The 14,057-nt window shown below is 58.8% G+C and overlaps 1 protein-coding gene across 1 annotated transcript; it reads right to left on the bottom strand.

Moving 5' to 3' along the window:
• Nucleotides 1-1,765: 1,765 nt before the first annotated feature.
• On the bottom strand, nucleotides 1,766-12,660 carry SIGLEC15 (sialic acid binding Ig like lectin 15). Its single transcript, XM_004606139.2, has 6 exons — nucleotides 12,606-12,660; nucleotides 7,468-7,527; nucleotides 6,466-6,864; nucleotides 4,599-4,979; nucleotides 3,662-3,692; nucleotides 1,766-1,841 (listed from the first exon to the last, which is right to left on the bottom strand). The coding sequence occupies exons 1-6, from the start codon at nucleotides 12,658-12,660 to the stop codon at nucleotides 1,766-1,768; spliced, it is 1,002 nt and encodes a 333-aa protein (XP_004606196.2).
• Between the last annotated feature and the right edge of the window lie 1,397 nt (nucleotides 12,661-14,057).

Here is a 14,057-nt window from a genome sequence, read left to right as displayed (position 1 = left end):
GCAAAACACACCACTCTCTTCACTGTGTAGATTCAACTGAAGTCTGAAAAGGGTTTTCCATGAGTCCTTGGCCAGACAAGAGGCTTCGAGTCCACTGACCCTGTTCTCTGATCTTCCCTCCAGCAGCTGGCGTGAGGAGAGGGATGCAAGAGACTAAGCTACTGTCTCGAACAAACAGAAAGTGTCCCCCATGGGATTACCCCAAGTCCCCCCACGCCCCCAGAAGCAGGAATCACCCACTTTGGAAAAGACTGTTCTAGTACTTTCTTGCCCCTCCGAACCAGCTGCCCACAGGACGAGGGGTGGTGCGTTGATGGGGAGGTGGGTCCCCCCGGAGTGCTCAGGCTCCCCGGAGCAGAGCCAGCACTGCCTGTGGCCAGCCTGGAACTCGGGGGGGGGGGAGCAGCCCTGTCCCGCAGAAACCCCACCTGACTGACCACTTCCTCTCCCTGTCCCCGCGCTCCTGCCTCAGTTCCCGGCACAAAGCATGCGAGACACAACTGCCATTGCCCCTTCTCATTGCTGTGAAGGCCAAGACCGTCCCAGACACGGTGCTCTGTGTCCACCACGACTTCCCTGGTGAGCCAGGACTCACTCCAAACACCCTCAAGCGTCCCTCTCTAGAAGGGCAAAGACCAGCCCGTCTGGCCCTGTAACCACGCACACATACCACCCTCTTGTCCCGACCCTCCTCACCCACTGCCCCACGTCCTAACTCGGGATGTGGCCTCCACCATCAGGCCGTCTCCCTGCGTGGAGCCTCAGACACCACTCCAGTGCCCGGGAAAGTTCTGGAGGGAAGGGAACATGTCCCCACAAGTGTCTAGTGCTTGCTCTGTGGCGTCTCCATGCACATCTCCCCTTCTCCCAAGCACATGGACTCTGGCTCACTCAGCGGGGTGAGTGAGGAAGGCTGCACCCCAGCAGGCCAGCCTGGCGGGACTCAGGCCAGAGGGGCGAAAGGCTGGTACCCGTGACCCTCTTCATTCCGGAAGGAAGATGGGTGGTGTTGGGGGTGGGGGTTGATCAGAGCCAGGGCTGTTTTAGCCTCCTAGCTTTCCAGGCCTGAGGACAGACGTTTCTAGGAACAATCATTTGAGATGATGGCTGTTGCCTTTTCCCAGGAGTCCTGAGGTGGTACCGAGCAGCCCATGAGGAGAGAGGGGCTCAGAGAGTGGACAGCACTCGGGGCGGGGGCCTCTCCCCACTGCTGAGCGGCCAGCATTCAGTGTGCTGGGGAACACAGGTTTGCCGGCTCCAGCCAGGGGTGTGCTGTCTGGAACCTTCTCTCGGCCAGGCTGGGGGTCCACTGCCCAGGCACTCTCTGTGCCCCCCCCCCCCCACATGCACAGACAGTTCTGTGCTTCCCAGAAGCCTGTCGCGTCCAGGATGCCTTGTTCCTGAGGGAAGAGCAATTCATCCTCCGGCAGCAGCGGGCCCTGGCCACTCAGCCAGCGGGTCACAGTCCAGCCTGCTTTACCCTGGTGGGCTGGGTACGAAAGGACATATTCTGGAAGTTCCCTGCTAGAACTCACATGCACACACAACACACACATCCCACACAGATGCTTCCAAAGTGCTGACCCCAGTGACATAACCATCACAAGGGCTCTGGTCAGAGGTCCGTGGAGGAGTCCCCGAGCCTCCGAGACATAATGCCCTGGATGTGTGCCCTGCAGGCGGCTGCCTGGGTCCGTCCCTGCTGGGCCTGGCCTTGGCCCAGGTTCCTCCTGGGCCACATGCGCTGCCGGCTTCCATAGGCCCCTTACGGTGAACACGCCAGGGGCCTCTGGGCGCTCATGTGGCTCAAATTCTCGTAGCTGGACTCCTGTGCCTGGGGCCTGTGGGGAGGGGAAACGTCAGATGAGCCTCCAGGAGAGAGGGGTCTGTCTCTGTGGCCCAAACCACAGCCCAGGAATGAATTGGAAGGAGACGGACAGACAGATGAGGGGGGTGGGGGGCGGTGCCAGGTGGGTTGGGCGGGTGCCTGGCTCCCACAGGGCCTCCAGATGCAATGAAGGGACAGCAGAGCCCTGACGGGGTGGGGAAAGGGTGCCCCTTGGGTGACAGCACCCCAGGGAGATCTGTCCCTGGTCCCGACTAACACCATATGGTCTCCCGAGCACTGCCAGGTGTAGCCCTTGAAGGGGAGCACCACTTGGGAGCACCCCAAATATAAAAATCGCCCCTGACTTCCAAACCTTGAGCCCCAGGCCTGCCTGGAGCACCGACTGCTTTCCCTCTGGGGCCTCGCAAGGTGCCTCTGGACCTCTGTGTGCTGGTCTCCACCTGCCACCCTGCATCTCCATCTCAGGGCTCGGGGGTGAACTCCAGGCTCCGGCCTCCTGGTTGTCTCTGGACCTCAGGCTGCCCACCCCCCGCCCTGGCCGCCTACCTTCACCCCATCCCCCTGCCTGGCTGCAGCCTTGCTCAGCCGCCTGCTGCGTGTCTCTGGGACCCCCGCTGGCAGCCTCTGCTCACCCCGCTGGAGGACGCCCAGAGAGGCCAAGGAAAGGGCACCCCACCCGCTGCCACCACAGCCCTTTTGACTCCAGTCCCAGCTTCTCCTGTCCGAGTGCCTGGGTGGGGGCTTGTCGCCTCCTTCACTGGCCTCCTTTGGAACCAAAGGACATCTTGCTTGCGTGCTTACCCGTCCCCCATTAGAGCGGGGCCCTGAGGCCGGCCTTCTCCTGCATCCCCCTGCAGTGCCAGCTCGCTGCAGAGATTCCACCCGCACGTGGTCACCGGCAGCTTTGGGATTGAAGTGCCTTGGGGGCTTGCCCGTGGGCAGAGAAGGCGGGGCACAGGCAGCTGAGAATGTGGAGGCTTCCCAGCAGGCGGCTGGAGGCTGCCCCTGGCTCAGTGGTCTTTGCTGTCCTCAGGCACAGGTCCCCACTTAGGGGATGCTGGGCTTACCTGGAAGCTCTGGAAGAGAGTGACCCTAGGACAACCCACCCACTGCCCCAGACAGACCCCTGCCTCCCCTCGCCCCCCCCCCCAACCTCTCTTTCATTTTGTTTTGGTTTGGGGACTGCCCCAGTGGTGCTCAGCATCACTCCTGCAGTGCACAGGGATCCACGCAGGGCTGGGGATCAACCCCAGGGGTCCCGCAGGCCAGGCTTGTGCTCTATCTCCTTGGGCGACCCCGGCCCCCAGGGGGGCTCTGCTTTGCATCTTGTGGGACACAAGCCTTCTCTTGGACAGACAGTGAGAGGCTGGGACAGGGCACTCCCCTCAGCACCTGGACCCCGAGGATGGACCCCTGCAAAGCCCTCAGCAGCACCTGACGGCAGGGGGGCCTGCCGGCTAGAGACAACTAGGATGCCCCCAAGAGGAAGCCCAGCCTCCGAGAATCACATCAAGGGAGCAGACAAGAGGAAAACGGCCCCTCAAGCACCAGGGACCCTGGGCAGCTGTGCCTGGCGCCTTCCCAGCTGAGACCCAGTGAAAGGGGGAGCATGAAGGGAGGCGGGGAGAGGGGCAGGGGCGGGGCTCAGTGCGCTCAGAGGGTCTTTGGGAAGCTCCAGAGAGGGCCGAGACCCGGAACCTGGGGCCCTACCCCCACCTTCGGCCAGGCTCATCCCCTGCCACTGACCCCCAGGAGCCTGAGTCCCTTGGTCAGCAGGGGTTAGGGCAGGGTGGGGCAGGATGGTCCACTTACCTTGGGATGGGGTCCTGGGGGCCTTGGTGCTCTGTGTGTGAGAGAGAGGGGGACCATGAACCTAACATGACCCCACAGGCTGCAGGCCGTCCCCCGCCCCCGCTGTGGGAAGACTTGGGAGTGGTGCGATTTCCACGGAGGGCAACCCCTCTCCCAGAGGTGGCCCATAGACGTGAAGAGGGGTGGGGGGGTCCCATTCTCCCTGGGGACCCAATGCTGTCCCCCAATGCGAGGACCAGCACGCTTAGCCAGCATTTCTCAGAGGGCAGCTGCAACTTCTTAGCTCATCCCACGCACTTAAGGGCGGGGCCCCGGGCCTGGAGGCAGGAGGAACTTCTCTCTGCAGAAGAGGGAACAGTTCCTGTGCAGCTCAGCCAGGGCTGTGTGCAGAGCAAGCACCTCCGATCACCCCATCTTCTCACCTTCTCTTAGGACAGCCTTGCTCCCCTAGGGCATGCGTGCCCAGGTCTGGATTAAACCCCCGCCCCCACCCCGCCCCGGGTCTGTAGACCACCTTCCCTCGGCCCTTTTCCTAGACCTCCCAGAGCCAGCTGGCACTCCTGCAACCCCTCAGCCCCGGGGCAATGCCTCTCACGCCCGCTCACCCTCACTGCAGGTGGCACAACCTGCACACCCCTCCCTGCTTGTCACATCACCTGCTCACCCTCACTGCACCTGGCACCACCTGCTCACCCCTCACTGCTGTCACTCTATTGTCACCTCCCAAAGACAGAAAACGAACTCATGCATCCCTACAACACACCGCGGGGCCCCAAGATGTCCCAATATTCGGGTGCTATTTGGTAAAGCCTGCTGTACCCCGGGCCCTGTAGCAGAATCACTGCCTGTCCCAGGGGGATCTGCTTTCTGGGTCTCTATCCCTGCACCCCCTTCTCTCCCCAGAAGCTTCCTCTCTGCTCTGTTCCCGCGCACCCACCTGGGCGGCTCCTGACGGCGCGGGCGGCCAGGAGGCCGAGCAGCAGCAGCACTTTGAGGCCCAGAGCGCCCAGCAGCAGCGCCATCAGCGGGACCCCCGAGGCGCCGCGGAAGCGGAACAGGTAGACGCTGGCCTCGGCGTGGCCCAGGCTGTTGGAGGCCGTGCACGTGTAGCGGCCGTCCTCGGCCAGCGCCGGCAGCTCCGCGGTCACCTGGTGGCCGTGCCCGGGGCCCGACGCCTGCAGGACGGCGGCCGAGCTGTTGCCGAGCGCCGGGCCCGACCAGACGAGCGTCGGCGTCGGTTCCCCCTCGGCTGTGCAGAGCGCGCGGAAGGCGTGCTCCGGACCGGGCAGCACAGACACGTTGACGATCCGCGGGGCGGCTGCGGCATGCAGAAAGGCGACAGCAGTTAGGGTGCACGGGGTGGCGAACGAGGGCGAGGGGGACCCTCCTACAGAAGTTCAGGGGCTGGGGGGATCCTCCCATCCCCCAGGGGTGCGGGCGCTGAGCTGCGGGATCCCAATCCAGGTATGCCTTGGACAAGCTATTTCCGCCCTGTGCCTCAGTTTCTCCAAGTGTAAAACGGGGACGCTGACCTTATTGGGAAGTTGTGGCCGTGTGTGTATTTGGGGCAGGGGGGAGTGGGGACAGCTGGTCATAGCAAGAACTCACTAAATTGTGGTTATTTTTAGGTTTTGGGGGTTCATACTCAGCTATAGGGTTTATTCCTGGCTCTGTGTTCAGGGGACCATATGCGGCCCCAGGGATTGAACCCCGCTTAGCAGCGTGCAAGGAAAGTACCCTCCCGGCTGTACTACCTCCCCGGCCCCAGTGGTGGTTGTTACTGCTGTAACTCAGGGTTCAGGGCTGCCTGCTGGTGCGATTTCCATGGCAATCCCACTCCCAGACACCCTCACCCAGGTCTAAACTTGAGGCCCATTCACTGAGTCCAGGGGAGTGTGGCAGGGCAGAGGGGCACAGACACTGGACACAGGATGGGTTGCCGCAAGAGGTGGGTCCGGGATGCGCTCGGCAGCGCCCCCTGGAGATGGGTGCCGCAGGTGCCAAGAGAAAGGATGCTATGGCAGTTTATTCCCAGGTGCCCCCAGCTTGATAAGCGCCCCCTCCCATATCTTGGGCTGGGCCCCCAGCATCTTCATCTTGACACCCCCAGGTCTAACAGTGCTTGATGGGCTTCCTGTGCATGCCCAGAGCATACACTCCATTGAGGGGAATATATTTTTGTTTTTTTTGGTAACCCCAGAGGTGCTCAGGGCTTACTCCTAGCTCTGCGCTCAGGGATGATTCCTGGTGGGCTCCGGAGAATATATAGGGTGCCTGCTAGGGAGAGATCGAATTCTGGTCGGCCGTGTGCAAGGCAAGCACCTCACTGTCTCTCCTGAAGAAAATCTGCCATGTTTAGGATGACTCACTCCTAAAGAGCTCTTGGGGCCATTCATATTTTTGGGGGTGTGGGCTTCATTACAATGTCTATTTCACACTTCACCCAGTGCTTCCTCAGACAGGAAGTCTCTGGTGTTTCTTTGGGTGGGGGAGAGCAAACTCAGCCCTTTGAGATTCTCTGGCACCCAGGATTCAGCATTTGGGACTAGTTCCCAGGGGGAACCTTCAGGGTTGAGACCCACCTGCCTCAGGAGGCCACAGAAGGGAGGCTGGAGGAGACCCATGACCTTGCATCCCACTAGTCCTTAGCCCTTAGCCTGCAGCCTTAAGCAGCACAGGCCCTTAGCCCCTTAGCTCCGCATCCCCTTAGCCCCTTAGCCCCGCATCCCCTTAGCTCCTTCGCCCTTAGCTCCTTAGCTCCGCATCCCCTTAGCTCTCAGCCCTTAGCCCTTAGCCCCGCACACCCGCTCCGCGCTCACCGGTCACGCGGAGCCGCACGCCGTGGCGACTCTCGTAGCGGTCGTGGACGTCGCCCGCGAACTCGACGCGGCAGAAGTAGCGGCCGTCGTCGGCCAGGCCGAGGCGCTCGACGCGCAGCGAGAGGTCGTTGCGGCGCGGGTTGCCCAGCAGGTGGAAGCGGCCGTGCAGGCTGAGCGCCGTGCTGCAGAGCTCGCTGCCCCGCGCCGCCGCGCACCGGAACACCTGCGGGCCGGCGTAGGGCTCGCCCGCGCGCCAGATGACCGTGAGCGGCCCATCGTAGTGGCGGTGCGGGTGCGTGAAGGTGCAGGGCAGCACGGCCGCCTCGCCCGCCGCCGCGCTCACCTCGGCCGGCACCTGCATGGACCAGCGCTGCGCCGGCGCACCTGCGGGCGGCGGGCGTGCATCAGCTCCCAGGGGTGGGTGTGTGGGGGGGAAGGGCGGGGCGCATCTCCGCTGACCCCCCGAGGACCCCACCAGCCCCTGGAGATCTGGGAACCCAGGACTTCAATCTGAAGACCCATCCCCTAACTCCAGACGCATCTCTGGAGGAATGGACTTCAGGACATCCCCTCCCCGCATCCCTCCCCCCTTTGCCTGGCGGCCCCACCTCATCTGTAGGCCCAGGGGGTCTCTTTTACCCACCAAACCCTGCAGGAAAAAAAATCCTGCGACCCCGTGGTCACAGCTGAGATCTCAGCGCCCGCCTCTCTCCCCACCAATAACAATATCGGGTAGGGCTTTTGCCTTGCATACGGCTGACCTGGGTCGATTCCTCTGCCCCTCTCGGAGAGCCCAGCAAGCTACCGAGAGTATCCCGCCCGGGGCAGAGCCTGGCAAGCTACCGTGGCATATTCGATATGCCAAAAACAGTAACAAGTCTCACAATGGAGACGTTGATGCCCGCTCGAGCAAATCAATGAACAATGGGAGGACAGTGCTACAGTGCACCTATTTAAAAAGCAAAAACAAAACCAAAAAAACCTTACTGTAAGCCTCAGTGTTGAACAGGTCCCCTGTGGTATTTCTCTTTGTTCTCACAAGTGATCCTAGGGGTAAGCATAATGATTCCAGGTTACATGTGATGTGAATTAACTTAGCCCCAGAGTTGAGTAACTGCCCCAGGTCACACAGCTAGGGACAGACCAAGTCACTTTCCAAACCCAGGGCTGCGGAGTCCGCGGAAAATGCTCTAATACACACCTGTGTGCACAGGGGGGACAGGTCTTGGGAGGAAAAGGGATGCTCTGAAGCTGTATATTGAGGTGGCAGTAAGATTCTTCTTGACTCTAGGTCAAAGTGGAGTTCCCCAGAGGCCGGGACCCACACAGGCTGTTACAGGTGGCTACAGGTTGGACACCAAGGTTGGCAGCCACAAGTTGGTCCATGCCAATGCCTCTGGGCACTGTTCTCCCCTGGTGTGAAGCTCGGGAGTGTTGCCGAGCCACAGCCTGGACACTCAGCTCTGCCTGCAGCCAGGAGGACACAGGCGGCCCTGCTGTGTGTTTGTGCACATGTGCTGCTCTGGAGAGGGGTGTTAATCCTGGTCCTTGCATGCTGAAGCTCAGGTGACACCTTCTGCATGCCAGAGGACAGGACTTGACCGTGTCCCCCAGGGAGAATCCTTAGATGACATTGCAGCCCTTGTATTTCCAAGGGCTTAGCAGATGACACGTTCTTCCACAGGTGCCGAGCTACAGGAGCCACAGGGAAAATGGGGCCAAGGACAAATGAGAAAGGAAAGGCAGTGTCACAAGGCAGGAGGTGGGAGAAATCCAGCCGGGCTGGTTCCCATGGCCTCTGCTCTTGGGGTGCTGACCTCCAGGGAGTCCTTCCTATTGAGGGAAATCTCCAGGTCAGGACCTCCCTTCTGCACAGAACCAACTAGAACATTAGCATCAACCACGAGGGCCACCCTCGCTCTTGGAACCTGTTACCCTCTCCCCATGAGGGTCCTTTAGGAAGCCCACTGAGGCCACCAGGGATCCATGGAGTCTTTTCCTCTCTGGGGGCCATCCCAGTTACTCTCCATCCTCTCTCCCCATCCCCCTGGGGCAGGGGAACCCAGAGTGTATGGACCCATAGACCAGGTGTGTGGGCAGTGGTACCACCTATAAAAGCGAATTTTAAAAATCTAGTAAAATCATAGCTACCTTCCCCAAACCTGATTTTTTTTTTTTGAGAGAGAGCCCAATCTGTTTTTAACTCAAATGTCTATTCTTCTGGACAAATGAAGTGAATGTTTTTGTACCCAAACAGAGAATTCAACATTCATTCTTGGTTAGATCTGATTTGCTTAGTTGTTAACACTCAGAGGGTCTAGTTCTGAACTTGAGAAATGCTTTCTGGAACATCTGCAGGTTTGGTCAGTCCTGGTTGAAGAGGGTACCTCTTTACTTCTTGATGCTCCAGCTGCTGCCTCAGTTTTCCTGCACTTCTCACAATATCCAACTCAATCCTCCCCAGAACTCAGACAGGCTGCACGGATTTCCCGGGGAAGGATTTCTACTTTGCTCTCATCAGTGAGAAAACAATGGTTGGGCCTCTCCTCACTCGAAGCTGGGCGCCAGGATATGAGCTGGGGTGACACAGGCCAAAGACTAACTTAGCAGCCACCTGGAGCTCAGAGGGCAGACTATGCAGGAATTACACTCCAGCCTGACAGGGGCTGCAAGGAGAGGGATGCAAACAATGTCCTCTCTGTCTGAACGTGGCTCCTAGCACAGGACACTCACACCTCCCTCCTAGACATCACCAGGTCTTCACTGTCCTACCACCTTCCGGGTCCCCATGCCCGGGTGTGGTGCCCCAGGACTGGCAGAGGTATTTCCACTGTGTGATCATGGCCTGTTAACTGTGTTTTGCCCAGGTACCCAGAAGCTGTGGGAGGGCAGAGATCACATGGGGACATTCTCATAGAGGTTGCAATGCACAGTGGGATAAAGGGGGGAGCAGGACACAGTGCTTTGGGGGTCTTCCTGGGAGACAGTTTCACTTCACTTCAGTTTTCAGCTCTCCTGACAGGTGCTATCATTATGCCCTTTCTAGGGGAGGGGGAACAGGGTCCCAGAGAGCCCAGGGGACTTGAAAAGGCCAACTGGCCCACCGGAAGCAGCATCCTAACCTCCTTGTACTTCAGTTCTTCACTTTGACCAGAACACCGAGTTGGTCACAGATGCCAGCCTTGTTTAGTAAGAGCCTGAAGTGGGGTTCAGACGGCAACACCGGCCCCTTCCCTGTGTGTTGTGCTGTATGCAGGCGTCTAGACTCAGAGCAGGCACACAGAGGGATCTTGGCTCCCATCACAGGGAGAGGGGTATTTCCTGTTGGAATGGTGTTCCAAGAGGCAAGCTCTGGCTCCCGCTCACACAGAGACCTTTGGATGAGTCTCCCAGGAGGCCTTGAAGGTGAAGGTGGGGAGGCCCAGCAGGAATTGCCCAGGGAGCAGCTGCATTTGCTTTGGCAGCTGTCCAAGCTCCTTGGAAGCTCCCTGGATTCTGGTGACATTTACCAAGGCCCTGAGCAGCCCTTCCATGTCTTTCAGCACCATCGGGGAGGTACTGGCTTCTGAGCTGGAACCCGGACCCTGAAAACAGGTCTGAGGAGGCCCACTCTTTCCCCAAGGTTCCAGACCCTCCCCTCATGGCTGGGCTGGTGAGGGAGCCTGGGAAGGGGTGAACACTCCAGCTTCAAGACGGAGGGACTTGGTGCCATTTTTCCTTTCCCTCCTGCTTCTTCCTTTTATCTTTTTTGAGATTCCAGGGAGCAAAACCCTCTTTTATGCACACAAGGCCTGCCTTGGATTTGGAACCTCAACCCCACCTCTGGGTGAGTCTTCCATAAATTCCTTCTTTCATGGTGAAGCATCTGGTGTGTGCCTGATGTTCTAGATTATACCATTCCCGGGTGATCTCTAGGCAAGTAATTCGGTGTCCCTTGACATTGTCAAACTGGGTCACAGGCCCTTTTGCTGATGAATGGGGACTGTGTGCCCTCTTCCCAGGGCTGAGTGGCAAAGTCATGTCTCTAGACTTCTTCTCTCTCCAGCCCACTGAGGGAGCAGGTCATTGGTGTGGTGGGTACCACAGAGCAATAGGGCTCTGAAGCTGACTGGGGGTGTCAAGTCCTTGATACACTGACATTAAACATTTGCAGGCTGATCCTCTTAGACCACATGGAAGACACAGCCAGCTTTTTGCCCGAACTCAGGGAAGCTGGTGGTTCTCCATCCTCTCATTAGGGATTTATCAGGGTCTAAACTATGCCAGATGAGGTGTGGGCTGGGGTGAGGTTCCAATGGTCAAGTGGCCTTCCTCAGAGTCCTTACAGTCAGGCTTTTGTTCAGTGACTGTTTATTTTTCATTTCTGCACAGTACTAACCTGTTTGTTCAATTAACTTGCCAGCCGAGGAACACTGGAGGCCCTCACAAAAGGTGTGAGGGATTCTTGGAAGATGATCGCTGAAGCTGAGTGACCTAACGGAAGCTGGGCCTCAGGAAAGGTTCTGCCATCCTGTTTCTGACAGGATTCTAGTCTCTCATCTATGTCACAGCCATACAGCATGGAGCTGGATGACATTATCGCGGACCCTCTGTGCCCAGCCCAACATCTAGAGAATGTTTTCCATTCGTTAGGCCCATTAAAAGCAGTGAGAAATGGCAAGTGACCTTCGGGGAGGGAGGAAATGCAAAATAATGGAAAGATGGCTCAGGACAGAGGGATCACAGTGGAGCTACAAAGGGGTGTCTTGAGAGGATCCCCAAGGCCTGAGGATGGGCAGCAGGTGCCAGAGGGTCACCAAAGTCAGGGGTCACCCTGAACGGGCTTAGGGCCATGAGAGGTGTGAACGCAGAGGAGGCCCAGGATCTGTCTGCGGCTCTTTCCCTGGCTACTCTGACCCTCACTTTGTCACTGAGACCCTCACTGAGGTAAATCCATCAGCCTCTGAGAAGACTGTCTCAAGCTGTTGATGGAGAAGAGTCCAAGACTTTTGTTTATGCCCCAAAACAGTATTGGGTAAAAGTAAGAACAAGGAGGTCACATGGCATTTTAGAAATTTGTCTTTCTCAAAGAATTCAGAAGTTTTGGGGTCCAGTTGTTCTTCGGTGTCCAGCCAGAACTGCCACCTGCGCGGGACGTCCATGCTCTTCCCTCCCTCCCATATCCCAAAGACATGTACAGGAGGGTCATGGTGTGACTCGGCTGTCCCCTTCTCAGAGAGTATGTGTGGCCCCTAGCACCACCCATCTGTGCAGCTCTTATCTCTCGGGGCTCTGTGCCTTGGAGGTCCTCAAAGGCCCTGACCCTTAGGAAGAGCACCAATAACTACCCATATTACACCAGTTCGGACTCTGCTCAGATGCCCAGAGGGAGGGAGGGAGGAAGCCTCAGGCAGGGACTTTATGGTGCCATGTTGGGAACTGAAGCCCCCCCCTAAGGCAGGTTGATAGCTGAGAGATCTGGGGTTGTCCCCAGTGGCCTGGGGTCTCAGTTGCTGAGTATTGGGCTGGGGACCCAGACACCAACAAGTAGCAGATTGCAATTGCCTGGGAAAGGGCTGCAAATACAGATGCCTGGGCCCATGCCTGGTGCTCTGGGGCTCTCCGAGGAGCTGCAGTTGGCGGGTGAGCCTGGCCTTGGCTTTGGGGTGCGAGGAGGGGGGCTGGCTGGGTGGACGGAAGCATCCTGACAAGTGGCATGTTGGCTGCTTGGGCCACATGGGCATGCAGCTCGCCGCGTGCCTGCTGTGGGTTCGGGCTACCCTCTGTCATGTGCTGTTGCACATGTGAACTTGCCCCACTCCCCAGACCTTCATGCTCTCCTCTCTTCTCCTTTTGGCTGTGTCCTCCAGACAAAGCCCTTGGACAGCAAAGCCCCACATCTGCTCAGGGCCTGGGCTGTCCACTTGCCACCCCCTCCCCCCCAGAGAAGCCCACTACCTCAGGATCCTCACAGCAATGGGGGAACAGACAGTGGGGACATGGAGGCTCAGGGAGCCCAGGGGCTGGCTGCCTCTGATGACTTAGACTCCTGGCGCTGGTGGTCTGGGCGCCCCAGTCACAGCCCTGCCTGGGCACACCCGCCCAGGCCTGTTGGAGGAGGGGAGAATCTGAGCGGGGAGACTCACCCTTCAGGAGGAGGCACACCAGGCAGGCCAGCAGCTGGATGCAGCCTTCGGTCATGTTGGGGCTGTCTGCACACCCCAGCAGTGCCCCCCCGCAGACACCGCTGGGGACCCTCCAGGGCATGGGTGTGGGGGACGGAGCGGGTATTGGGCCCAGGTCTGCACCCCTGCCTGACTCTGCAGGCACAGGAGGAACTGGGGAGAAGCCGTTGGGGCCCCTGATTTGATGAGACAAGACCCGTGGGATTTAGTCATGTGCAAAATCAAGGGGGAAGCACCAGGAGGATTTTCCAGAACAGCAAAGAGGGAAGTGGATGGAGGAAATGCAGGAACTTTCCTGGGGACACAGGGCCCTTTGGAAAAGCTGCTCTTATCTGCCCTCTCTGGTCTCTGCAGCCTTCCTTCCTTCCTTCCTTCCTTCCTTCCTTCCTTCCTTCCTTCCTTCCTTCCTTCCTTCCTTCCTTCCTTCCTTCCTTCCTTCCTTCCTTCCTTCCTTCCTTCCTTCCTTCCTTCCTTCCTTCCTTCCTTCCTTCCTTCTTTCCTCTCCTTTTTTTCATTCATTGCTGCTCCTTTCCCCTTCTCATTTGCTTGGTTTTCCTTCCTCCAGCCCTTCTTTCCTCCCCAGCTGCCCCGGAAGAGGTTTGGAAGGATGGACAGAGGGGAGGAGCCTGCCGGCACTACGACCTATTGGCCACAGCCGGGGATGTTTTCCACATTTCTTGGGGAAAGATGTGTCACTCTCCTGACCCACCCCCCCTCCAGAGGGGGCCTAGCATGGAGCTCGGAACTCCAGGATGGGAGGTGCTGGGGTGTTGCTGCTGTTAATGCCTGCAGTGAGCACTAAGACCCCTCAGATATGGTCCCACACCTGGCCCCTGCTCTGGGGAATGACTGGATGTGTGAGGCAGACATTCAGCTCCTGGGGGAAGAGGGAAGGACTCCTGGAAGCTTCCTTGGTGGCTTCTGCGGGGTCTGAGGGACAAAGATATTCAGGGGTGGAGAACCTTTCCTTCAGCTTCCATCTGCCAGGGGGTGTCTGGGCTGGATTTTGCTGCTCAGGCGCCCCTTACAGTGTGAAAAGGTGACTTGAGCAATGACACTCTTCCCAAGAAGGGGGAGCAATGCCAGGGTCCTGCCGGTCCTCTCCTCACCCCTGCACCTGGCTCAGTCCCACCCAAGCAGGAGCCCGCCATCCTGGCTCTCACGCCAGGCGCCTTCTCTTGGGAGGTTTAGCCATGTCTGTGGGGAGGAGGGTGGCAGAGACCTCAGACACCATCTGTGGCAGACCAGAGCTGGCTTCTTCGTGGGGCACTGGCTGCTCACGCTGCAGCTGTCCCCTACGCTAAAGCTCCTGTCAGGAGACCTGGCGGTTCCAGACTTTCAAACAGTTTCATAGGATTCCCAAGTGGTAGTCAGGGGCCCCTGAGACTCAAGGATGAGGCGCTGTTGGGACCC

Source organism: Sorex araneus, chromosome 2 (genome assembly GCF_027595985.1).
Source record: "Sorex araneus isolate mSorAra2 chromosome 2, mSorAra2.pri, whole genome shotgun sequence".
NCBI lineage: Eukaryota > Metazoa > Chordata > Mammalia > Eulipotyphla > Soricidae > Sorex > Sorex araneus.
The sequence above is the reverse complement of the archived record's forward strand: the minus strand, read 5'-3'. Positions and strand labels throughout refer to the sequence as shown.

What these genes read in the sequence shown, in the direction of transcription:
- SIGLEC15 (XM_004606139.2), bottom strand. Translation starts at nt 12,660, where the DNA reads ATGACCGAAGGCTGCATCCAGCTGCTGGCCTGCCTGGTGTGCCTCCTC. An exon ending in GACCGGTGAGCGCGGAGCGG is followed by an intron (nt 4,980 to 6,465) that starts GTGTGCGGGGCT and finishes TGCATGCCGCAG; the next exon opens with CCGCCCCGCGGATCGTCAAC. An exon ending in CGCCGTCAGGAGCCGCCCAG is followed by an intron (nt 3,693 to 4,598) that starts GTGGGTGCGCGG and finishes TCTCACACACAG; the next exon opens with AGCACCAAGGCCCCCAGGAC.